The sequence below is a fragment of the Falco peregrinus genome, chromosome 7 (assembly GCF_023634155.1).
Source record: "Falco peregrinus isolate bFalPer1 chromosome 7, bFalPer1.pri, whole genome shotgun sequence".
Taxonomy (NCBI): Eukaryota; Metazoa; Chordata; class Aves; order Falconiformes; family Falconidae; genus Falco; species Falco peregrinus.
In genome coordinates, this window is record NC_073727.1 from 67,052,050 (window position 1) to 67,078,395 (window position 26,346).

At 37.3% G+C, this 26,346-nt stretch overlaps 1 protein-coding gene across 11 annotated transcripts in view; it reads left to right on the plus strand.

Annotated features, from left to right (window-relative positions):
* MYT1L (myelin transcription factor 1 like) overlaps positions 1 to 26,346 on the plus strand; it is a 305,452-nt gene that overhangs the window by 243,090 nt on the left and 36,016 nt on the right. For 7 of the 11 annotated variants that reach the window (XM_027787854.2, XM_027787853.2, XM_027787855.2 and 4 more), the window contains 4 exons: positions 526 to 762; positions 2,582 to 2,703; positions 3,066 to 3,128; positions 3,627 to 3,695. In XM_027787854.2, coding sequence (XP_027643655.1) covers positions 526 to 762; positions 2,582 to 2,703; positions 3,066 to 3,128; positions 3,627 to 3,695 — 491 coding nt within the window. The remainder of the gene's footprint in view (positions 1 to 525; positions 763 to 2,581; positions 2,704 to 3,065; positions 3,129 to 3,626; positions 3,696 to 26,346) is intronic. The other 4 variants (XM_027787857.2, XM_005238141.4, XM_027787858.2 and 1 more) reach the window with 1 other exon arrangement.

Here is a 26,346-nt window from a genome sequence, read left to right on the forward strand (position 1 = left end):
ACTTGTTTTGGTATCCTACCTCCCTGTTTAATTTTCTGACATTATCTATTCAAGCATTGACTTCTTAATGTTAAATAAACAAAGATCATTTGATGCTAGTTGGGTTCTGTTACTCTAATCACCCAGACAGGTGTCAGGACTGGAAACAAGAATTATGCAGCTGTTAACTCATAGATACTCACCTGTCACAGAATAAATCAAGAACATAAAAACGACAAGAAAATACCTTTAGAGATTTCTTCTTTTTATTCCAAATTTTGCACCTGTGTGCAGGGTGGCAGGAGGAATACCGAAGACTCTCTCTTCTTCCCCCAAACATCAGATTAGCCATTCAGGAAGAAACCTACTTTAACAGCATTAATGTTGTGTAACAGCATCATGCTATGTGTGGGAGGGGGCTCAATGCTTACAATCTATACAGGAATGGAAAGGCGTTTTATCATTCTGCTAGGCAATCAGATTGAAGAAGAGGGAACAGTTTGCTAGTGTGAAGCCGAATTAACTATATTTTTCTTGTTTTGACAGAATCCTGATATGGAAGTCGATGAAAATGGGACGTTGGATCTGAGCATGAATAAGCAGAGGCAGCGAGATGGTTGCTGTACCATTTTGACACCACTGGAGCCAATGTCCCCGCAACGGCAAGCCGTGATGAATAACCGGTGTTACCAGCTGAACGAGGGTGACTGCTGGGACTTGCCAGTGGACTACACTAAAATGAAGCCCAGTAGGATAGATGAAGATGATTCCAAAGAGATTAATGTATGTCTTTTTCATCTATTAGTTCTTGTTGCAATCTAATTTTGGTAATTCATTAAATTTCTGAAATTTGGAGGGAAAGAGGAAACAAAATTAATATGTGATAAAAATGGTGGTTTTCTACAAAAAAAAAAAAAAAAAAAAGGACTTTCTGCTAGTTAATCTTTAGGACTATGTCATGCTGGCACACATCTGATCTGTGACTAAGTTCCGTAAGACAACATTTGAACCATGAATGTGAATCATGTTTTCTAACAGCATCATCTTGTTAACAAATACTTTCTGCAGTAAGGATGTTTCACTATATCCAGATTACATTACTCTCTCTAAGCAAGTTGACATAACTGTGCAATACTGGGATAATCAGCTCTCAAGACAAGATATTCTCCTGAATTTGAAAACGATAAATGAAGTGCTGAGTATCTGAAAGCATGTATTACTTAGAAATCAATTTAAACAAAAGCAGCAGAATATAATGTAAGCTTTCAACTATTCCAGCTAATCTTCTACATTACATATACACTCCTGATAGCTCTGTGTGTGGAAGGGCCTGTACTAATGAAATACTTTCAAGAATACAAAGACAGGGTATTAGAAATCAATGTTACTTTTCAATTCATTATACCAAGACAACAGCAAGACCCTTTAAACATGAGAGGCAAATAAAGAAAATATGTTAGTGAATTTATTTTACTTTTCAAAACTTAGAATAGCTAGGAAACTGAAGAGGTCTGCTGGGAAGGTTCAATGCCACTGCTTTTGTTCATCAGGTTTTAACCCTTATTCACTGTGCAGTTTACAGTCTTGCACTCAATGGAATTTAGCTGTTTGGAGACTTCTAGAGATGGTTCTCTGTTTTTTTCTTGTTTATAATAAAAGATTAGGTTAATCATTTTTGTGTAGCACAGATCTTACCGATTTTAATTAAAACAAAACTATTTTCGGTAACTTTAAAATATATAACAAAGTGGCATTTTCACTAGATACACTGAATGCATTCTAGCTTTAGTGTTAATTACAGTTTTGCTATTAATTTCACTGAAGTTAGGAGGAAATCTGTCACTATCAAGGGAATGTGAGGAAAACCTGTTTTTTTCAGACCAAGCAGAACTCTGTTTCTACTGTGGTGTTTATAGCACCATCTGCAGGAATTGCTAAATCAGTGCATACAGCCACTCCATTGCTGAAATAGTTTGAGTTTCTGAATGTATCAGTAAAGTTATATAATAAAAATTAGTAAATGCAGTACAAATACAAGAATAATACAGTAGTTAATACAATATCATGGTTAATACAAAGTAACAATAGTTATATATACAAATTATATAATTCTATTTTGCCAGATAGATCCGTTGAGGTTTGCTCCAGATTGATTCTGTGTGTAGATGTAAGAATGCTCCTGCTTCATTTTTGACATGTTCTAAACTGTTAAAAATGTTATTTAAGATGGCTTTTTGATTCATAAGATACTGCATTTAGTCATCTTTTTTCCCTTTCTTCTGTTTTGCAGCGACTTTAGGAAAAAATACTGATTCCTTTAAAGCAGAATAATATGACAGCTATATAAAAAGCTGTGTTTTGCCTTTTTTTTTTCTTTTCTAGTTAAATAAACTATATATTCCACATATTGTGAAGTCTTCATCGAAATATCCAAATATTATTTAAAGATTTAATAGGTAAACAATTATAAGATAATTATATTCATTTTCTCTGGCAGAATAGGACACAGAAGGAGATAGGATCAGATAACTCTGCCTTGCACTATTTTGTGTAAGTTGTAACCTCACCTAGCTGAAACTAATGCATATATGTTTGCCTGTAGCCAGAAGATTTGGATCCTTTCCAAGAGGCGCTCGAAGAAAGAAGGTATCCTGGTGAAGTTACAATCCCAAGCCCTAAACCCAAATACCCTCAATGCAAAGAGAGCAAAAAGGATTTAATAACGTAAGCATAATGTGAGGTGAAATTATTTTTCTCCTTTTAACCTTCTCTCTCTTTGTCTTTTTTTAAACAAACGAGTACATATACGCCTTGCAGTATGAGCATGCAACATTTGCAGCATATAAATGTTTCAAACTGCCAGTTAAGTAAAGTGATAAGCTAACGTGTATTTGCTTGTTCTTAATGATGCTATATTGTATTGAGACGCCATTTTCATTTAAACCTGTTCATTTTGCAGCTTTTCGATTAGGATGCTTAAAACCCCTTGCAGTCATTGCAGCTAAACTGGAAACAATGAAACTTTTAAAAGTTTTTTTTTAAACATACTTACTATTTTGGCTGTTTTTGTTTTTGTTTGGTGGCAGATGTCCAACACCAGGGTGTGATGGGAGTGGTCATGTGACTGGTAATTACGCCTCACATAGAAGGTGTGACTTCATTTTTTTCATGGTGGATTCTGTCTTTTCAATTTATTGTTTTCAGCTTACCTCAACAATGCTGTCAAAGTAAAACGTTGAACTATGTGTTAACCCTTTGAGTAATATATGTTGATCTTAAAAGCATGCTAATTTGTGTGTTGTATAAACGTCTTTTATTTTTAAATAGATTACTAAAATTTCCAAAGTATTTTTAAGCATTTAAGTAGTTAACCCAGGAATCTCAAATATTTTTTGTTACATTTTGCTAGTTCATAGAGAAACAATCAAACAAAAAAGAACATTTACAGTATGTAATCTTGGAAGTAACATTGATACCTAAATATATTCAGAGGGTTAACTATATTACAAAATTCAATATTACAGCACTTGCCCCATCGCTTTTCTGCATTACAAACTTTTACTTTTTAATTTTTATGTTGTGTTTGTTTGGGAGTGTTCAGTTAATGAGAAGATTAACTCACTTGTATGTCCTGCCATGTCTTGCAGTTTATCTGGCTGTCCCTTGGCTGACAAAAGCATTCGAAGTATGCTGGCCACAAGCTCACAAGAACTCAAGTAAGATATAAAGAACAAATATTTTCTTTATAAATATTTATTTGTCTGCAAATTCTGTATAGTTGTATGAGAAATTAGAAATGCTGTCTGGAGAGCTGCTGCAGAAGGGGCTGATCCCACTTGGAACATGCTTTGAAGTCTAAAAATTCCATACAGGCTGGCTCTATACATGTCTGTTGACATAATATTTCCTTTTGTGTATTCATTAGGTGATAGGGATGGACAAAAATCAGAACTTCTGGAATTTCATCTAAATGTTTGAATTCCTATTCAATTTTTTTTCTGAACGTTTGAGTTTGCTAGTTAGAACAGAAAATTCTCATGCGATTAGACTGATGGAATACTTCTGATTGCACAACCAGTAAAGTGCTGTAGTTTCTCAGATATAGATCAGTGGGAAGAGAAAACAATTTGTTTTTCCCTAATGTTTGCATAATTTTCCCCAGGTTTGTATCACTGTTATCAGCTTAATGCACTTTCTCATTTGACTATGTTTTTAGTGTTTAGTTATTGCCCTTCTTAAAATGCATTCTTTAAAATTCCTTTCAGTTCTTTGGAGTGGCAATTGTGAGCAATGAAAGTTAGAGAATCATGAGACACTTAGCTTTGATCTGTCTTCCTGCACCATATGCTCGACTGCAACTCTGTATGTGAAAGAACTGTAGCATTTTTTAGTGCTATGAGATAGTGGTACTCCTGAGTTGGTACTATGGTTAACATGGAAAGATGTTCACAAGTAACAAGGAAAAGTTGGGTAGAGGAGGTATGAATGGATAGCTTATGCTGCCATGTTAAGCAGTATTCTGTCTTTACCACACGAGTGCCTTAAATAATGTCTTGAGTTCAGTATATACCCTGATGAAAAAAAGCCCACAAACTTTGATGTAAATCATGGGAAGCATGAGAAAGCTGCTAAAGTGAGATTGCTCTCTAGTCTTAGCTACTCTAGTCACTAGATGCAAACAACAGGTACAAAATTTGCAGTTTATTTCCCGCCCAAAATAAATCAACAGTAATGTTTTGAAACTACCAGTTTAGACCATGCTGGTATATGCTGCGAGGGGGATATGTGATATGCAAGGGAAGGGATGTAACTGAGATCAGCGAAAATATGTAAGTATAAGCAAAGTAAGACATGGGCACATAACCCCAGAGAAACTCAGATTTGGACCTGGATTTTGGGTTGGGATGCATCAAGTGTTAGAAGTTCAAGGAAATGTAATTGCATAAGGAAAACACAGACAAGACTCTTGGGGCAGCATGAGTAATACTTTAAGCACGTACTTTGCTGCTCTAACCCTTTAAAAAGTTGTGTTCAGAAGATGTTCCTGAATTGCCCCATCTCCTCTGCCTTTCTCAAGCATCTGCAGTCAAGGCTAACTAATAGAGATGAAGGAAAAAAAAATATAAATCACTTAAATTCAAGACTCCGCTCCTATCTCATGCCATTGTTTCTACCTATTTGAAGTTTTCTCTAAGCAAAGAGAACAAGATTAAATTATATTTGAAGTTATATTTTTAGGTTTAGTATCTATTATTTACTTAGCATACATTATTTATTTAGCTTGTTATAATAGTTTAGTTTTTATAATATCTATTCAACATATAAAAACTCTGTTAAGCGAATTCAAAAGTTAGGAAATGCTAGAATTTTAAGCAGGCTAACTTAACTTAGTTCTGTTTTGAATTTTCATTACAAAGCAATCCTTCGTTTTCTAATCATATATTTTTCCATAGGATAAGAAAGTAATTTGTTGCACCAGGCAGACAGTAATCACTACATAAGCAACTAATGAATTTATTCTGTTTTCTTTATTATCCCATGTGTGGCCCTTTCTGTTATTCACTGCACTTTTCTCAAACTGTACTCTCAAGATATAACTACTAATTCACTCACACATTTCTCACTACCATTGCGTATGAGTGTTTCCTAATTGATTTCTCTTTGTTAGAGAGGAATTATTTTTTTTTCATCTGCAGTTGTACTCTGAAGTAAGTCAGGGTTGGTATTATTCCCATTTTAAACCAGAAAATATAAACATATAATTTTGATTGCTCAGTTTGAAAATTTTAGGACTGCATTTGTCAGAGCTTTTCACGTTGTAGAGAACTGTATATGTTCAAAGCCAAGTATCCATCGAATTTGCTTGGAGCTGTGGGAAGTCAGCAGTCCTACATGATAAGTGATCTTTTGTGAAAAGGGATGAACTCTACAGAAAAAGCGGGACAGAGTCCAGTGTTCCAGAACAGCCATGAGACTATCCTTTCTCCTCCCCTGAAACTCTGATCAGTCCCAGCTTCCACTTGGTCCATTCACTCTGTCCTGTTGTCCTTCCTCATCTTTTCTACATTGCTTCTTGTCTCAGGCTCCTTGTCTAATCAGCCCACCTCCTGCCTCCATCGCATTTATTTTTTTTATTGTCCTCTATCTCTACATCCTGCTGAAGTAGGTACAAAGAGAGAAATAAAGTATCTTCACATTTCTCACATATATACGAAAGTAGAGAAGTAGGAGTCCTATGGATGGCAGCATCCCTTATACAGCTCTCATTTATGCTCTTTTTCTCTGTCTAAGATAGAAGAAGATGTGATCGTGTAAATGATAATGCATATTCACAAAAGAGCTAAACCAAAGCTACATAAGTGATTTTGATTTTGGAATTTTTAAACTGTGAAGTACTTCGTTTACATCTGTTATATTTCTGGTGTGAGGTCTGGGGATGCAATTTCCTTACTTTTAAAAAGAGCAAGCTGAAAAGCAGCAGAAATCCCATAACGTGGGATCCTACTGGCTCTCTGTCAAGGCACCAGCCACCATGGAAACTTTTGATATCCACTATATAGGTCACCTGAACTACGGTGGTAGCAAACAGCAGTAGAAGGTATAATGCTCTGCATGGACTGGCACGAGGAGGAGGTGGGGAACACTGCTGGTGTGTTTCATACATGTTTGCTGACAGTGGAAGAGTAGTGAGAATCAGTAACCTTGGCTCCTGCCCCAGGCTGTATAGAGAAATGCATACACCTTTTTTGCCTACGTCCCAAGCTGAGATCCCTTCTGTCCTGTCCCTACCAATCTGTACTCTTCTCATCCCTTCTTCATCTTCTATTCCCTGTTCTGTTTTTCAATGTAGTTGTTTGCAGTCATCCATAAAGATTTCAACCTCTGTAAAATTTCTGGCAAATACTTTTTTAATGTGTGGCGTACTGAGAACAATTAATAGTGTGGTAGAAGTATTGATAATGCAGCATAGGGATCATATTTCTGGAGTGCATAGTTTGGAAAAATCTTTTATGGCTTTGTCGTGCATAGCTTATGTAGCAAATATTGCATATGTGCTGGTAAAGCCTTTATATCACATTTTACCAATCCATGACCTCCTTGTGTGTACTGTACAACACACACAAGTTATGTATAATGCAGCTTCCTAACTGGAATTCTGCTAACACAGATTATTTTTAAGCCCCAACTTAAATATAAAATAGCAGACACTTCAAATAGTGTTAATGAATAATATTCAGATATTATTCATAATTAAAATAATATGAGAATCTGGAAAGGTTTCAGAAAAGTTTGTTCTGCTTGACAGTTATGCTCACTGTATTGCCTTTTGGTGCTTGCGGGTCCATAGCTTCCATCATGCACATTTCCTGGCTCCCAGAATAGTAATGTTGCAGCTTTCAATTAAATTGTTCCAGGGACAGCATAATTATTCCTTATCGCCCATGCTTCTCTTTTGTAAGACTTATTGCTCAGGTTTACCATGCAGATTGTACGATTTTCCACCTTCATCCAGAGTCCAAGTGGAAAAATGAGTCTTTGTGCATAGTTTGTCTGCGGACCAGAGCAGTTACGCAGCCTGGTCAATGATCTCCAAATAACAGAAGAATTTCTTCAGCTTTAATTCTCAACTACTGCTGCTGGGGAAAAAAAAAAAAAAAAGAAAGAAAGAAAGAAAAGAGGTCAGCAGCTTTAAGGATCTCTGAAGAAATTAATATCTGGCAAGAATCCAAATTTATCCAGCATTAACGTTTTGGTTATACTACCTCTGAAAATCAACTAATTTTTAAGGAACTAGGGACACTATATTGATGAGTAAACTGACTGTGATGGGAAAGCAATTAATAGCCCACCCAGTGACAGCTACCAATATTAAAATATTCATAAGTTAAATCCAGTTTTATCTTACCCAGGGGCTTTTCCTTATCAGATTTCTTTATTTACTCCTTATCACAGGAAGTTTTTCTAACAGTTACAGTTACTTCAGAACTTTAATCCCATTGTAGAACTATAAACACTGCAAAGAAGTAATATTTTTAAGCACTTTAAGTCTTACTCAGAATAAAACAAAACATACCCCCAAACTGAAATTAATTATTGTTTTTAAAAGGACACATATTGATAACCAGTAAATCAATCCCAGCCAAAATACAGCACAGTGAGAACATTGGTGTACTGCCAACATGGGGACCAGAGAACCTGAGTACCAGAGACTCCCAGAAAATTGCTAACTTATTTCTACTAGTGCTACTTTAATGTAAAAATAACAATATGTTTTTTAAGGCCCTAAGTAACTAAGTATTAGTTTGGTCTACTATGGTCTACGGATTATCAAATTGTCAACATTAACCCTTGTTCCTTTGGGTCAGTTTTCTGCCAGAAAATCTCATTAGTGTTTATATTAAAGAATCTGAACCTCAGAAAGATTTGCAATTCAACCAGGTGCCTCCAAGTTTGGATACTTATCTGGTGCTGTTGTAATATGTCCAGTCCATCAATCCCAGAGCACCTTGTCTCTTGTAGATTTTGCATGTCATTGTTTTCTCTGTTGGTCATCTTTTGGTATTCCCCTACAGCACATACAGGGAGGAGTACAGTCTCATTTCCCTCTTTACAGTGAAGGCTGGAAGCTTTTCTTTTCCGCTTCTCTTCATAAAGTGATGAGCTTTGTCTATTTTTGCACATCCTGCACAATGAAGTAGGAGTTGAAATTTCTGTGCATCTTTCTTCTTTCCATGTCACTCTGCGCTAATTTCCATATTCTTAGTGGTCATCTTCTACTCTTTCCCTTATCTTCCTTTTATCCTTGTCTCTATTCCCAGATGTGTCATCCTAGCAGTGTCTTCCATTCAGTTCAGGTGGAAAAGTGAGTGAGCTTCTCTGAAGCTCTCCCTGTTAACCAGAACTCTTCTAGGAAGAACAACTCCATGCAGTATATTTTTTTTCTGGATAGAAAGGCTATCCTTAGATCATATTTCTAGGGGGACTCTTCCATGTTAGCATAGTCTCTAACCTTCAGTTTTTATTGGTGTAAATTTACTGCAATTTGCTCAGCAAGAGCTAGCAACTTGAAAGAACAGATGTCCTCCCAGAAATCATAGAATCATGGAATCATGGAATGGTTTGGGTTGGCAGGAACCTTAAAGATCATCTAGCTCCAACCACCTGCTGCCATGGGCAGGGACGCCTTCCACTAGACCAGGTTGCTCAAAGCCCCATCCAGCCTGATCTGGAACACTTCCAGGGATGGGGCATCCACAGCTTCTCTGGGCAACCTGTTCCGTTGTCTCACCACCCTCACAGTAAATAATTTCTTCCTTATAGCTAATCTAAATCTACCCTCTTTTAGTTTAAAATCATTACCCCTTGTCCTATCGCTACATGCCCTTGTAGAAAGTCCCTCTCTAGCTTTGTAGTAGGCCCGCTTTAGTCTTGTATTGTATTTATTCTGTTGAATATATAAAATAAAATATTACTGAAAAAAGTAGTATTTCCTTTGTTGCTTTAGTCATATGGCAAAAAAATAGGCCTTCTACAAATACAAAATTAAAATGCAGAAACAAAAATTGATAGGATGTATTAGTAAAACACCACAAAAACATTCCCCTCCTTAGACAGGTAATCAGATTATTCTTGGACATTGATTAGTACCTATACTCTTTAAACCTTGATAGCTTTCCCAATATACAGTCACTGTTGGTACAAGTGATTTCTGCAGAAATCTGTTTAGCTGCTGAAGTGATTTCTCCACCTACATCCTGTGTTTGCCATTTTAGGTGTTTCTGATGTTTGGCACCTGGGTGTACATTTGTTGCTTCATCTGCACTAGAGTATTTATCCCTTGCCTTGCCTTGCCTTCCCTTCCCTTCCCATCCCATCCCTTCCCTTTTCCTGCTAAGATTACATCTATCGTCCTATAAGGACTCAGTAAGAACTATGACCCATTATACAGTTTTTCCTCACTTTTCTCTTAAGAAATTATTCTTTGTTGCAAGAGAAATACCCATTTCCATTATTATTATTAGTTTTTTACCCCAGTTTTTAAGTCCTCTTTCCCCTCACCCCCCTCTCTTCCCCCCCCTTCTCTCTCTCTTTTTCTTTTCTACATGGGAAACTTAATAGAAGTTGTCATTACAGTTTTTCTTGAATCGTGAGGTTGTTGAACCTAGTAAGTAATCTTGTGTTATAATGAAATACTCCTTTGTTGCTAAGTATGTATCCTTTGAACGTGCAGACACTTTTTATAGTTCCTTGATGTTTTAGCTAAATCTTATATAGAAAATATGATTGTAAGGACCAGATGTGATGTATTTGGAGTAATGTTAAAAATTACTAGTGAGTCATTTGTAAATGATAGTGTTTTATTAACTTATCTGCAATGTTACGGTAAAACAAACTGCGGTTTTTAATGTGTTGTTAAATTGCAAGTTAGCGTGCAAGTCTAATTTAAAATATTAAAAACAAAACCAAGGAAAATAGGTCCCCAATATTAGTTCACCTATAAGGAATAATCTTTCCCGTTTTGTTCAACTAGATCCTTGGGCCAAGTGAAATTAGGAATCTCATGTGGTTTCAGTGGGTTTTTTTTGCATTTTTGTTTCCTGTATTTATTGCAGATTTCCACTTGGATACCTTATCTTTGATGGCAGCATGCATGCCTGGCCAGAACAGAACACCTTGGGCTCTGTTCCTGCACTTCTCAATACTCAAATGGGCACTGTAGGTTATACCTAGCATTTCCAACCTCATGTTGTGTGGTGTTATGATACTGTCCTATGTATAGAAACCCATCATCTGCAGCAACCTCATCTCTGTAGTCGCAATAAGTTTTACATACGGAAGTGGCTGGGGGTTTTTTTCTGTTAGAATAACTCATTCAGATTCTGGTAAGGTTGAGTCATTCCATTTTTCTCGCTTAAATATGTCAACTTTTGTCTCCATAATGGAAAATACTTGAGTTCTGTTTACATAAGACCCTTCATCATTGTTTTCATTACTAAGAGGTAGTCTTAAAAGCATGTGCTCTCTAAAAAAACTCCTTAAAAGCCATCTGCATATCAATACCTCTGATGCTGTGACATGTTCCATGCAAGCACAAAATTGTTTGCATGAAGCACCTTGCAGAATCAGGGCCTTAGTCAGTTTTCAATGCCATGAAATTCTCTGAAATTAGGGCTTCATTTGCATAGTGGCATCTACAATATCCAAATAGTTTATGGCCTCTTTCTTTATATACTTAATTATTTAAAACAAAAGATACTGATAGCTGTGCTTTTTTACCGTTTCGATTTTAATCAGTATTTAAAATCTCTTGCCACTTAGTTATCACCTGAAATAGTCTAAATGCAGGTGAATGTTCACCGAATTAGAGTAAATTTTTCAAAACAACCTGTATGACTTAAGAGTCTAAACTTTGTTTTCAGAAGGAATATAAGTGCTGGGCATCCACATCCCTGCAACTTCTATATGCCTTTGAAAGTGGAATTCAGTGTCTGCAATAAGAACTTAGGCAGTTTTGAAGACACAACCCTTAGTTTCTAAGTTCTTCACTAATCACCAAATATTTCAGTGTGAATGTTTATTTAACAGTTCATTTTAATTTTCAAAACTTTCCTCTTGTCAGTCATTCCAGTGCCATTCTGTACAGGCCCTAAGCAGCTATTCTGAGAGGAGCACTTAATTGTCATTAATTATCAATGAATTTGCTTAGTTATGGTAATATGCCCAATGAATCTCTCTAAGGCCTTCTTGTCTTGGAGTCTTTCCATTTGTACAGTTGCCTCTGCCTTCCTTGGATTTGGTCATACTTCTTTGTCATTGAATGTGTCCTACATAATTAACCTCATTCAGCCTGGCATTTGCTCGTATTCAATTCAAGGGTCTTTTCTTTGGCACAATTTGGTTATTGTGCAAACTCCCATTGTGATGTTGATCATTTTTGCTTCAAATCAACAGATCATAACCAATTGCTCATTCCATCCAGATCCGCAAAGATCTGCAACATGATGCTGTGGTATATCCCAAGTGCTGAGGCAATCCCCATGGGAAGTTGCATAAACTACGCAGTCATTAAAAGGGGATTAAAGGTGCAGTGTTTTGCACTTTCTGTGTTTGGTCAGACTTGCCAAAACCCTTTAATATACACCCCAAAATAAAAGTAATTTCGTCACTCAAAGTCCTAAATATGAATGTCTGGATCCTCAGTTGGTGTAAATTGGCATATCTCCATTGCCTTCAGTGGAGGTACGCTAAGATACAACAGTGATGATCTGGGCACATGCCCTCAGCTGCTCTCTTGGGTTAGCATTCATGTTTGATTGCCTTATTTAAATCTTTTGAAGTTATAAAATTCCTTGCATTGTTTGGTTTCTTAGAATGGCCAATTGCTAACTCAATTACTTGGTGTCTGTATCTGCACAGTAATGTCTGATTTTACCATGCAGTTAAGTTCACCCCTTTATTTTTATCTCAGTGCTATTGGGACTTTATGTGGCACACGTTTTTTGCAGCACTGTAGTATCTATATCAATGTTTTATATCTCTAAAATATCCCATATCCCTCATAAACACCTCATCATAATCTTCTTTTACAATATTTTTTGTATTCCCAGTAAGTGGAATTTACATTTGCTCATCTGCATGTAAAAACTGCTCTTCTACCCTAACACACACAGAATTTCCACTGCTTCAAAGTCTGCTGATTTCTATCCTTCCACAGATAACGACACTGTGCTCTTTCAGCATGGGCTCATTTGGTGTACACTGTGTGAAACAACCTTACATTTTGAGGAGTATTTTACACTGGCCATCATTAATTATTTTTGTATGCTTGACTGTGCTTACACTGCACTCAGCTCCAGCAGTATCTGTTTTCTGTAATAAAAAAAAGGTGGAGGAGGACTGCAGTATGAGCACATTACTATTGTCAGCTATTATTTTTTGGACAGTGGTAAAAAGGAAAAAAAGACAGACCCTTGAAAAAAATTAAACCTAAATAAATTATATTTAAGATGCTGTTTCCAGAATTATAGTATTTACATAGTTTCATTAACATTATTTGCTGTACAGTAATCAGAGGAATATTTAAAATGCCATCTTCAGGCTTTAGACTTAACAGTACACCGAGATGAATGGAATCTAGTTTCCAAATTTTTGGACTGCAAATTAATGGGGACATCATTATGAAAGCATATAATCAGCTTAAAAGAGCTATAAATATAATTTATTCAAAAGATATTAGATACTGGAGTACTTTCCTTCTGCATTAAGTAGGAAAGGAATCAAGTCATACAGGCACAGTTTATAAGAAAACCAAGCCATAGTGTTTTCTTTTCTTTTCTTTTCTTTTCTCTTTTCTTTTCTTTTCTTTTTTCTTTTCTTTTCTTTTCTTTTCTTTTCTTTTTTCTTTTCTTTTCTTCTCTTTTCTTCTCTTTTCTTTTTTCTTTTCTTTTCTTTTCTTTTCTTTTCTTTTCTTCTCTTTTCTTCTCTTTTCTTTTTTCTTTTATTTTCTTTTTCTTTTCTTTTCTTTTCTTTTCTTTTCTTTTCTTTTCTTTTCTTTTCTTTTCTTTTCTTTTCTTTTCTTTTCTTTTCTTTTCTTTTCTTTTCTTTTTTCTCTTCTCTTCTCTTTTCTCTTCTCTCTTCTCTTCTCTTCTCTTCTCTTCTCTTCTCTTCTCTTCTCTTCTCTTCTCTTCTCTTCTCTTCTCTTCTCTTCTCTTCTCTTCTCTTCTCTTCTCTTTTCACAGGTAGAGAACTATTTTTTCTAGCCCAGTCAGTCTGACACTTTGCTTAAATACTTAATTCACACAGAAAGCATTTCAAAGCAGACTTAGTAGAAAATCACAACTTAACTCATTTTGCCTGTAAAACTGTGAGCTTAGGGATTTTTTGTTTGCTCATAAAAATTGATGATAGTTAAAAGAACTAAAATGACCTGTATTAAATGCAGTCTACTGAATGCTGAATTCAGAGTTTAATTAGTAAACAACATATAATTTGCTTTCTGACTATATGATCTGAATCTATAATTCAGCCATGAATTAGACATGATATCAGACAATAGACATAAAAATGAAAAAAAGTCTTTGTTTTTTTCTTTAAAATGTTTGTATATTTTTTCTCTTAAATACCAGGGTTATTCTTTAAAAGGGAGTGAATGCAGTATTTGCTATTTTAACTGCTGTGCATTTTACAAATAAGTTTTAATTTAAAAGCTCTAAATGTGGGATATACTGGACACTGCAGAGATAAATTGCTGGTTTTGTTCCCCATGAATAAGTGTTATGAACAAATTATGAAAAAACCTGGCAAATTATAAAAACTGATATGAAAAGAACTGAATAATTTAAAAAAAAATTATAGATTATGGGTTTCTCCTCAAGGCTTCTCCAGGAACCATTGTAGGTGGTGATTTGTTTCCCTCTGATGCACTAATCAAGAAACATCTGTCAGGAAAGCGTAAGTATGTTCCATAAGTATAGGTGTAATGGAGGAGGGGCAAGGGCCTTGTTTTTGAATGACACACAATACACCTGTTGTGGCTTCAGACTTCAGAATGATCTGAAAGAAAAGAACTATTAGGCATTTTTTTTGTTACTTTTTTTAAAGCCAGATAAGTTTTAATCCTCAACACTCCCATTCACAGAAAAAGACTGTCAATGGTTCTAATTCTGTCCTGAGACCTAATCCAAAGTCAGTGGAAAACCTCCCACCATCTTTAGCTGGCTTTGGATCTGAGATTATGTTCTGTAACTGTGAAAAGCTTTCCATGCGCAGCATGTTTTTAATGGAGTGAGAACAATATTACAAGGCCAAATACCATGCATAACCCCATGAGCAGAATTTGCACTCCCTACACTTGACAAAAGTAGGTGGATACTGTCATAGACAGTATCCTATCATTACTAGTTTTAGAAGAAAAATGTATTTTTAAGGTATTAGTCAAATGTTGCTAAGGAAGTTCTTTAACTTTTGTTTGACTACTATTTAATAGAATAAATCTCTGTAAACTAAAAATAAGTCATATTTAATGCATATGAGAGGCATTTGTCTACCAGTTTGTATGCAAAACTTGTCTCCAGAATACAACGTTTTAACCATAGTTTACCTGATTTTAATTCCATTTTTACAAAATTTGTTATTAACTCTACTGAACCCAGAGTAAATGCTACTGATTTACAAATGTGTAATAAGTAAACGTGTCAGGACTAAGTATCTCAAATTTTTGCAAAAATTCTTGTGAATGTTAGTGTACCACACACCAAATGTGTTTTATATCTTCATATGAAGTCTTATATAATGAAGAATGATCTCAAAACATAATTTTATTCCATCTTAAAGTTTAAAAGCCATTATTTCAAGGTGGTGGAATTCACTTTAAGGCTAAGAACAACATATTTTTTATCTGTTCATGTAAATGAAAATATGTTCTATTCAAAGTTAATGTATTGAATAATATATTTATCCAAGAGGTACTTTTTTCTTACAAGTTTCCCTCACCATAACAAAGGAAATTGGTGTTTTCTAAAGATGCTGCCAATGGGTCACATTCTATGCCAGAGATACAGTCCACAACAATGAGTACAGGGAAGTGGTGATCTATGGGAGATATTTCTGTAAGATGTAGTTCTGGCTAACCTGTTCCACGGTCTTTCAGTTGACCTTCCTGAGATGCTATATTCATCTTGAAATTGGGGTTTTCCTATGGTTGAATGGGTGCTGAGAGTGGAATTCTGCCTCTCTCTACTTCATGCCAGGAGATTAGTAAGATGCTCTTCTTCCATTTCACATACAGCTGAGTATCACCACCTCTGCACTAATCAAAACAGATAATTTGTGTTTCAGCTGTGTTCCTGCCCCATGTATTATTCTCCCAAATCCTTGTTAGGGGACAGACAATTAGGGGGAATTTTTGTGAGGATAGTGATATTTAAAAAAAATGTTGTCAGACTTTGAGTACAAGATGTAAACATTCATTCTGAAAATAGAAAATTATAGTTCTTCTTCACCAGCCTGGAAAGAGGAAAGTATTAATCAGTGTTTAAACGAGATGTGTATCAACAATAACCAAGTGAATTAGAAATCAGAGTAAGGAGCAGTAAATAGATGCTCAGGGATATTTGGCTATAACCATGCAAAACCAAGTGAGTTTGGAAAAGGAAGTGTATTGCTTTAAAAAATCAGAAGGAAACAATTTTTCTTGTAAAAATCATGCAAGGCAAAGTTGTTAGCCTCTCACTCAAAGCTGCTTTTCTAATTCTGCAGTGCATGAGAGCTCTGAGCCCTGAGGTATAATAGAGCAGGAGCACTTTCTCTCTCTGCCTGCATTCCCAACCGTGAGCAAAGTGTTTCTGGGCAAGCGAGCTGTTTTCTACACTGCAGTATGCAGTCACACAGTGCCATTGTGCCGCACAGCCATTTATCCCTGTTTGTAACCTCCAACCTCTCCAGCACTCTGCGCAGCTGTTTAGGAAACTATTCCTTCAGCTATTAGACTGCGAAATTAAAGTGACTCTTTCATGAAATGTTTACAGTATAAACCAAGCTTGCACTGCCTAATCTTATGGGAGTTGCAGAAGGGGAAATTGTACAAAAGCATGGGCTTTCTGCCTTTGTTAACTTTAAGGAGAAAGTAAGGAGGGCCAAAGTAAGAAAAGACACCAGAGCATATCCTGTGACAATAAAAAGCACAATTCATTTTCAAGTGCTGTACTTAATGATACCTTGGAATGTTCTTATGAAGCTGAAATTATTACTTAAGTGCTGTTCAATACAGTCTCAGATTCCAGCACAAGAAAGAGTAGTTTAGCTTGGAACAGTTTTAATGGTCTTATCAGAGCTTCCTGCCCTCACTGAAAGGATGTCTCCTTTGTTCACATAATGTGCAAACTGCCTCATACAGTCTGACAGGTTAGGGTGAAATGGCACCAATTTCAAGTTATTGAATACAGTACTAAAAGCTCAGTTGTTTCTTTGACTGCTACCCAGACAGCTGCAACATCCCTTCAGGAGGGACAGGGAACTCCAAAGCAGAGGCAGATGGATGCCCGGAATAGAAACTGGGAGTATTATCTCGGGTACACAGTCGCTTTCATTGATCAGGATGTTTGGTGTGATCCACTTCATCTACCTTGCTGAGAATTTCTGAACATTCATTAGCTCTGCAAACTTCAAAGTCATCATTTTAAATAGCTGAAAAGAACAGATACAAATAAATATATAAGTATTTTGTTATATATGTGCAAAGAAATTGGCTGATGATTGAACTTGAACTGTCAAGAAGGGACTGGATTCCAATACAGTGATAGCGCTTGATCTTTCTGGAAATCAGCCTGCCAATAGGAGGCCAAACGGTATGCTTTCTGATACAGTTTTTACAAGGTATTACATAATTGTAAGATCATTATATGTTATATATATATACATATATATATATATATAATGCTATATAACAAGTGTTACCTAGTCCAAACTGCGACTCAGACCAAATTCAGTTGGAGCAGGTTGCTCAGGACTTTGTTCAGCCAAGTTTTGAGTATTTCTAAGGTTAGAGTTCCCACAACCTGTTCCACTGTTTGACCAGCCTGAAAGTAATTTTTTTTTTTTTCTTTTTCAATAAATCGGGCTTTCCCGTGCTGAACTTTGTCCCCGTTGCCTCTCATTCTGTGCAGCTGTGCAGCTCTGAGAAAACTTTTGCCTTCCCCACACCATCCTGTTAGGCATTCGTGGACAGCAAGATGATTCGTTACACTTTTCTTCATAAGAATGAAGAAGACAGTTCTGTTAGCCTCATAGATCAAGTGCTTCAGTCCCATAACCATCTCACAATGTCTTGCAGCAATGCAGACTTGCAGCTTAGTGTTTGTAGCTCCCAGAGAGTTAGGAAGAACACCAAAGACGTTGTACCCTCCTAAGTGTTACTTCATTAGGGCTGATTTGTCTGACCACTGTCTACCACCTGAGCCTACCTCAAGGCAGTAGGATGGAGTACTTGTAGGGGTGGGCATACCTGTGGTCATGCCCAGGCTGTGCTTCTTGCAGACATGTTCATGACTGGACTCGCACCAGGAATTTTTCCCTTCAGTATTGTCTTGTTTACCATTGCAGGCCTGAGGTAAATTAGGGTCAAGTAAATTGTGAGGTTATACTTAATTCAGTGTAGATGGAACGTGAGCCTCAAGTCAATCACATGAAAAATTAGAGCAGGTCTGAGAAGTTTTCAAAAATCAGTATGAACTCACACAGAAAATCGGTGGCAAAGCTGGGTTTCCCTTAGCTGTACTGTTCATTAGCCTTCTTACTAGACCAGACTGCCTCTCACAGTCTGATATAATTCACACTCAGTATTTTTACATTTCCTCACTTGGGCCTCTGACAAATGTTTTTAGGCCTAGAGGGAAAAAGCTGCTTGTTTTCATGAAACAAAACCTGAAGGATTCTACTCATTTGCTGTTGACTCTTCACCCCCAAAATAGAAAGTAGTATCTGTGCTCTGGGAAAGCAAAACCCTGGAGTTTGCTCCCTTTATGCAGTTGTTAACCAGCCCCTGTTGCTGGATGGCACGTGTTTTCAGATAGAAACACATACATTCAGAACAGATTTAAAAGTTCATCCAGTATAGGAACTTCATGGTACAACAGCACTTCCCAGCATTGCTTGTGGGCACAATGCAGTGGCTGCATATGGAACAAAGCACTCCTCTCAGCCTTAAGATCCAGTTAGTCACCTAAACACATTTTACACCAAACTATTATGTTTACCTTACCTTACCATTCTGAATGTGCACTGAAAATCTTCATTTTAATTGCCTCTTTGAAACAGGAGAATAAGAAACAAGCTGTTCATGGTGAAGAAAATTCCAGTCCATTACATTTTCTGTCATTTAGATTATTTTAATGGCTTTTTTTTCTTTTTCCTTTTTTTTTTTTTTTTTTTTTTTTTTTTCGGAAACCTCTGAGTCCTCATGCTGCCCATGATACATTTCCTAGATAACTCAAAGGTGTTTACAATCCTATTCATCTGTGGCTTTGCCATAATGCTAGACTGAGAGGACTATCATTAGAGGCAGGACGCCTGCTTTTTTCTCAAGTATGCAGGGACAGAAATACCTTGTAAGCTTAGTCTTTTATATTAATATTAGATATATTTTGGAAAAACATATAAATTGGACTTCCTTCATGCTTTTATTCCTTCTGCCCTTCCCACTCAGTCTTTCCTTTCCCCCTTAAATTTGATTCATCTCCTTTCCTGTGATCTTATAGAGCCCTTCTCTTGATCAAATATTTGTGCATGCAAAAAACCAAAAAGTTGAACAGTTCTGTTGAAATGGAAACCAGAAAAACAGAATAGCTAAGGAATGGCTAATGCTGGCTTATACCCTTTCTCTTCCCAATGACTTCAGTGGATTAAGGCCACAGACTATATGAAAGCTGTTTCATTTGTTACCTCTGCTTTTAGCAGTCCTAATCTGATAGCTTTCCTCTGCATTTCCTGGGGAGATGCTGACCATTTTGAGTATTCCAGAAGTCATCCCAAACCTCCAGGAAACTCTCAGGAAGTAACAGATTCAAGGTCATACTGCTACGTCCACCAGACCCCTTGGTAATTGCTTCACCTGGGAGAAGATACATGAAGTACAAAACAGCAGAGCATGGGAGAAGCAGCAACGTAGAGACAACAATTCAAGAATTCTGCTATTGATAATTTTATGGTGTTCAAGGCAACGAGCAGGCTACTGACCATAATGTAAATCTCCTGTTAGGGGAAAATTCCCTACTTTAAAGAGTGCATTTTCAAATGCATATTCAGCATTTAGATTAATTTTAATTTAATTTTGTGCTAAAACTTCCTTTTACATTGTAAACAGAAAAGTTAGGCCAGTTGTATGAGCTTCTGAAGACATGTTTTGAGGTCGAGAACACCAAAATGCTATTTCTTCAAGAGTTGTGCTATTGACTTTGAGTGCTTCTTTTGGACCCATCTGTACAAGAGCAAGAGAAGTCATGTCATTGGCTGTTCTGCAAACCCTGACTGGACCGACCTTGCTGTGCGGTGGCTCAGTGGCAGATATTCGTGAGAGGCTTAGTGATTCCCATATTAATAGACCACCTAGGAACAGGACATTTTTCTTCAGAAGCAAGTGTGTCTACCCTAAATTACTGAAAAAAGTGCATGCAGAGGATTTTTTTCAAGTACAGGCTTGCAGCAAGGCTATCAGGAGATGGAGAACTCACATGGCTTTGCTTTTAGTTGTTGGGCATGTTCTCTTAAGGCTGTCTTCTCCTGCGTTTTTCTCTGCGCCTCGATAATTTTATATTAGTCCTTCACTGTAAAAATGAAGGTTTTTTTCAAAGGCTGAGGTGTTTGGAAATGAATATTTGAATTTGCATATGTTGGAACTGATTCATCCGTGGTGCCAGGAAGTGCTCTCTGCTGCGGGGAGGGGATCTGCAGCTGGCCGGTGCTGCCTCCAAGGCAGGCGATGCTGGCAGGAGAGAAAGCGTGGGCAAGGTGCCCAGGGAGATAGCTGATTCACAGCTTCCCTCTGGCAGCTTCTGTGAACGGAGCACCCCCTGGGTAGTGCACAGAAGCTATTTCACATTAGGCCTGTACCATGCCTTTGGCAACTGGCATGTTAGGTGGTATATGCTGGTGCTAGATGTGAGAACAGCGGGCAGCGCGTCATGGCACTTGCTGCTGGGAAGCTGGGAAGTCCTGATGGCTAGCAGAACAGGCAGCATGCAGAGGTGGTAACTGAAGGCACAGGAATATTTTTTCTAAAGCAATATAATTAATTTAAATGCATCATGTGTATCTGTGCATTTGAGTGTACAGCAATATTTTAAATGCCAGCGTGATGCATTTTAGACTGCTAATAGGAAAATGGATTTCAGTGTAATTAAAAACCATATCATGTTCTTTCTCACCCACACACAGTTCAGAAAATGCAGGAATGCAGTACAGATAATACCAGCAGCTAAGGACAGAAAAATTGTGCATGCGGAAAGTCAGGGAATTAATTAAATTTTACCTAAGGAGAAGAGTATGTAGTCAGCCGTCCGCAGTTTAGAACCGTTCAACTGCTGGGGTTTTCTAGAGACAAAGAGACAGAGCAATCTCTCAGCAGAGATAGAAGAGACTGAATTTACTCCACGAAGGCTCAGCCAAAATTATTTCAGTCTTATGTCTGGACTAGCTCCATAGGCCTGGCATCATTCCCTCATGGATAGAAAGACTGTACAGTGAAAGTGGTAACAACAAATCCTTCCATTCCACACTTCTTTCCAGACTCCAACCTGCATTTCTCCCAGTAGGAGGCTCAGTAATGGCCCACCAGGAGTAATCCTTGCCTGGATCTCCTGCCCATTCCTACTTGAACTGCATTGGGTCCAATGCCAAAAAGCAACCGACAAGATAGAAAAAGATTTTCCTCAATTCACTCATTTGCCTTTCCACCATACGTATTTTTGCTGGCTCTCTCAAACCCTATTCCTTTTTATCTGCTATGGCTCAGGGCTTTACATTTTCCTATTACCTTCAGTGAGGCCTGTCATGCCAGGTAGCATTCTGCGAAGTAAGAAATGTTAGCAGTATTTTATGTAGGGAAAAGTAATATTTAGCACTTTCGCTAAAGCTAAATTTGTGTGATTAAGTACTCCTTCTGGTTAGGCTGTATATAGGGAAATAACTACCATATGAATCTATATTTAACTTATTTTTTATTTTTGGCTTACAATGCATCTTTATGAACCTTTGATATTTATAGGGGTCTGATTTCACATGCTTTTGTAGGTATATTTGTGAGGAGTAGAACATAAGTTTAAACTTGAACATGAAACCAGAGACTGAAGATCCACTGAAATATTCATTATTTGCCTACCTGTCCCACAGAGTTTATGTTGCCTCTTGAACCAATTCAGATGAGCTCTGATGGCAGTTTGCAGAAGTGCCCAGTGCTAGCCTGGTTCAGCTCCTTTTGAAGCCAGTGATAAAGCTTACAAGGACTTTAATGAAGATAAGAGTGCAAGATACTTAAAATTTCTCATTGTGTCTTGGCAGCCAAGAAATTCTATGTTAAAGTTTCACAACACACAGCATTTTCTCCCCTGACACAAGGATGCAATGTGTACCCAGTCGTCTCACATTGCTGAGAGAGCCACAAGCAATGCAGACTACAGGAAAGATAAAGTCAGCTGTGAGAAAAGAGCAGGAGGACAAGAGGGGTGATGAAAAAAGAGATAATAGAAAGAAACAGAAAAGAGGAGGAAAGAAGAAAGAACTGTCGACTTCAAGGTTATTAGAGATCATGAAAGCATGAAGGAGGAACAGAGAAAGAAGACATCAGCCAAAAGGGACAGAGAAAAAAGCAAAAGAGAGAGAGAGAATTTAAAAATGACAAGAAGAAACAACGAGGAAAGAAAAGGAGCTGGAAAAGGAAGGAGTAGAATGTGGAAGAGAGATGCTGGAGAGGAATATGGATGGAAAACAAACCATGGGGCAAAAGCAAATGGAGGTTCTTGCTCCACTGTAGGAAAAGGATAACAGGCTGAAAATACAGAGAAGAAGAGTAAAATAAAAAAGTGAAGAAGTATGTAGGTACGCAGCTTCACTGAGGGAAATTAAGAAAAAATAAATCCATCCTAACAAAACACTTTTTCATTGCAAATTCACAGATAGATTGTGTAGGTAGAGGGTTTTTCTCTAAGTACCAAAAGAAAGCATCAATACTTTAGGAATTCAGAAGTCAAATGCTGTGGTAAAAAAATAGGCAATAAAAGACAATGGGGTAAAAGTGGAAAAGCATCTGTGTTCCTACTGGAATTAGAACATACAACAGCTTTTCTCCTGCATCTTCATGAGGAAAAGGATCAACACTGTTCCCACTTCACATACTTAATTAGAGCTTGACTGACAATTACCAAAATACCTGGGACTGGAAATAAGATTTTAAGATTTACACATCCAGATCTCTTTCACAGAGCTGGCTAGAACATTAATGGCTGGGAGGCATTGCTCTGACTGCTCAGAAAGGTAAAGGCAAATGAGTTGCTGGTGTCTGTCCGGTTCCTGCTAAATAGGTGTTTTCATAACAATAACCACAGCCCTGACTGTTACTGTCTCACCTGTGGCCAAAAAGTCTGTGCTGAGGACCACACAGCTCTGTTTATGATCGCTCTTCTCGCCCTAGAGTGCTCCCTGCAGGTTAGTGGTGAGTGGCGTAGGAAGGAACTGGAGGAAAACTTGTTCTTTCTTTCAGCCTCTTAAATAGTTAAAAAGGGGACTTGTTTGACAGATGTGCAAACCTGTTGGTTTTTGTGAAGCACTCAAATTCATAGGGGCATAGACATACAATAAACTCATCATACATTACAGAAAACTCCATTTCTTAATTTGACAAAGTTTCTTCTCATCCCATCCCTTTCTTGCCTACTCCCCTTTTTTTTCTCCTTTGTCACTTATTCAATCCAGGGAACTGCAGGCACAATATCTTTACAGGCTTACTTTTGTAACATTTTCTTTCTGGTCTGCCTGACTAGAAAAACCCACAATAATTTGTTTATGAATCTATACGTAGTTTCAGAAGACATAGGGCTTTATAGCTGCAAACAGAGCAGTGAATAAGATTCTCTAGTTCTAGCCTGTTTTCCTCTTCTGGGTAAAGTCATTTAGCCTTTGTATGCCCCAGTTTTCCTCTGCCAAATTCTTTCCTTTTTCAAAGCAGTATTGTGAGATTTTAACCATTAATGTTTGTAAAATACTTTCAGATCTTCAGATGAAAGATAGAAATGCAAAGTATTATTGTATCTGTCTTTCAGCCTCCCAACCTATGAATTCCATTTGTGGTGATTCAGTCAAATAAAACAGAATCTCAAATACGTGGAAAGCATCAGGCAATAAAACATTCTACTTTCTGCTATGAAAAGATCCCTGCCCAGGAAACAATTCTATTTCTCTAGCCTTTCACCTTCAACAGAAAATCACACCTTTACTATAGAGATTGACAGCATGGTCAAAATAAATCTTTGGGAAAGATATAATTTTCTGTTAAATCCCAATTCTTTTGCAGCGTGGAACATTCTGAAGAACCATTCTGAGGTTCTGCAGAACTTACTGGTTTACTCCCCTGTTCAATTCAGCATGATTTTTCTTTTGGATTGCTAGCTACATCTCTTTAAGTATTTGATTGGTAATTTATAGGACACATTCTGTCTGGTAAACTGTATTATTTATATGTGTTTTCATTGGCTCCATAATGTAGTAGATACTAAGTGTGGTAAACTAAACAATAAAAGTAGTATCAGTCTTTAGAGCTGATACACCAGCTTATTAATAACAGATCATGGAAAGTGTTTTGTAGCAACCTGTTGCAATTGAACCCCAGTAGAATTTGGTGGATCCTAGAAAGGATTACTCTCTGATGGCTTTTGTCATGGACAGTATGAGAGAAATTAATGGCTTAATTCAGTTCCATGGGAGCCAATTCCCACAGCACAAAAATAAAATGTTGACACAGTTCGCCATAATCAGAGTTGGCAATGCTCTTCACTTTTATTAGTGTCTGTTATTATTTCTTTATTTCTAGTGTCCACTGAGTGCTGTTATTAATTCTCCATGAGTGATAGATAAAAAAGGTACACAGCTTACAAGCCTGCCAATTCCAGTGAAAACTACAGCCTAGCTTAATAACATGTCCTTTTCTTAGTGAAAACCAGGCTGTAGTGGTGAGCAGTCAGGCTGAAAGTGTGCAGAGGGAGAATCATTTGGTGCAAGGCAAAATGTCCAAGGGTGACTGAAGGGACAAGAGACAGAGAGAAGAAGTTATATTGGTTATAATTGCTAAAATTGTCTCTGAAAAGTTACATTATCACCCTGCTTCACGAAAAATGCAACCATGTGTTACAGTGACTTACATTTACGTGGTGTGCTGAATCTGGGCTTGTACAGTTCTAGATCCAAGGTTTCCATTCAGATTTATACATAAAAATTGGTCAAACCGTAAAGACGAGATTTGACTGAGATGGAAATAGAATTCACTGTGTTGCTGAATCTCAGTGGAGGATTTCAGGCAGAGAAAGGAGGATCCTGAGCCTGAGCCTGAGCCCCAAGCTCTGAGCTGCGGTCAAGCTGTGTGCACTGCAAAACCTTCCATGAGCACTGCCTCTTTCCTAGGGAACTGCAATCCTTCTGGTCGCAAAAAGCCATTGTCATTTTGTGGTAAAATCTCTAAAAGAAAATACAAGCAAAGATTTTTCATTATATTGCAGATTACTGTTTCTTTGTTTGATCAGTGTGTTTTAGGGATAGTTTATTTTTTAAAATAAATTTTAAAAGTAAGTCAACCAAAGCTGTACATAATAATGAAGACAAGACTCCCTCAGTTCTGTCTTTGTACCTTTGTGTAACATCCTATTTGGTCTCTTACTAGCTGAGCTATAAATCTATATATGTAAGCTACATGTAAGCTTATCTAGCTCTGTAGACCCAGGTAAAAGCTTAGGAATACAGGTTTAAACACGGATGTTATTTGTAGTCTGCTATGCTGATGTGAGCTGGCTTTTTTCTGAGCTGAGCTTGCAGCAAGACTTTTAACCGTTGGCATTTGGAAAAACTCTCCCAGAGGCCATTTGGGCATTGCAGTCATTTCCTCCCCAGTCCCAGGAACCTCCCTAAAGTTCCTTCAAGCTGCCAAAAGTCCTTTTTAATTGCTGCACACCTTCAGTCCTTTCCCCAGTGAACACTGGATAGTGGGGCTTAAGTGTGTTTGTCTCAGTTTGACTCTCACCTTTTTTTCATTTCTACTATTGAATCTAAGCCCAATACTGGATCCAGCCACCACAGCTGTTGCTGTTCTGCTGGTTGCCCTGCTTTCTGCTTATGCTTATATTCTGAAAAAAGCTTCTCTGGGACGTTCTGTGAAATGAATGGGACATCAGGGTGGTGCTAACTGCATTCCCCTTCACTGACAAGCTCTTTCTGTTGCCGGATGCCCTGAATTTGTGGTAAAGTGCTAGTGTTATATGTTCTGAACTTCACTCTTTACAGGGTGAGTTCCTTTTGTCACCTCAGTCTTTACTGTAGTAAAGTATTTCCTTTGCTGCAATAAGCTGTTATGTAGAGTCTACAAACAAGCTTCTGATCCTGCCAAATTACATTAACTTCAAGTAAACAGGGAAACTGTATATCCCATTTTCCACTTACTCTGATATTCATTTTCAAAGGGTTTCACATCACCTCTTATAAGCACCTGAACCTACATTTTTCTTGCATTGTTGCATGTACATATGATTGGTTAGGTCAAGCTTGTATAGGTAGTAGTTGATAGTAAAGTAGTAGGGTATATGCAAGTCCTATCTTTGATCAGACATTCTGAAAATA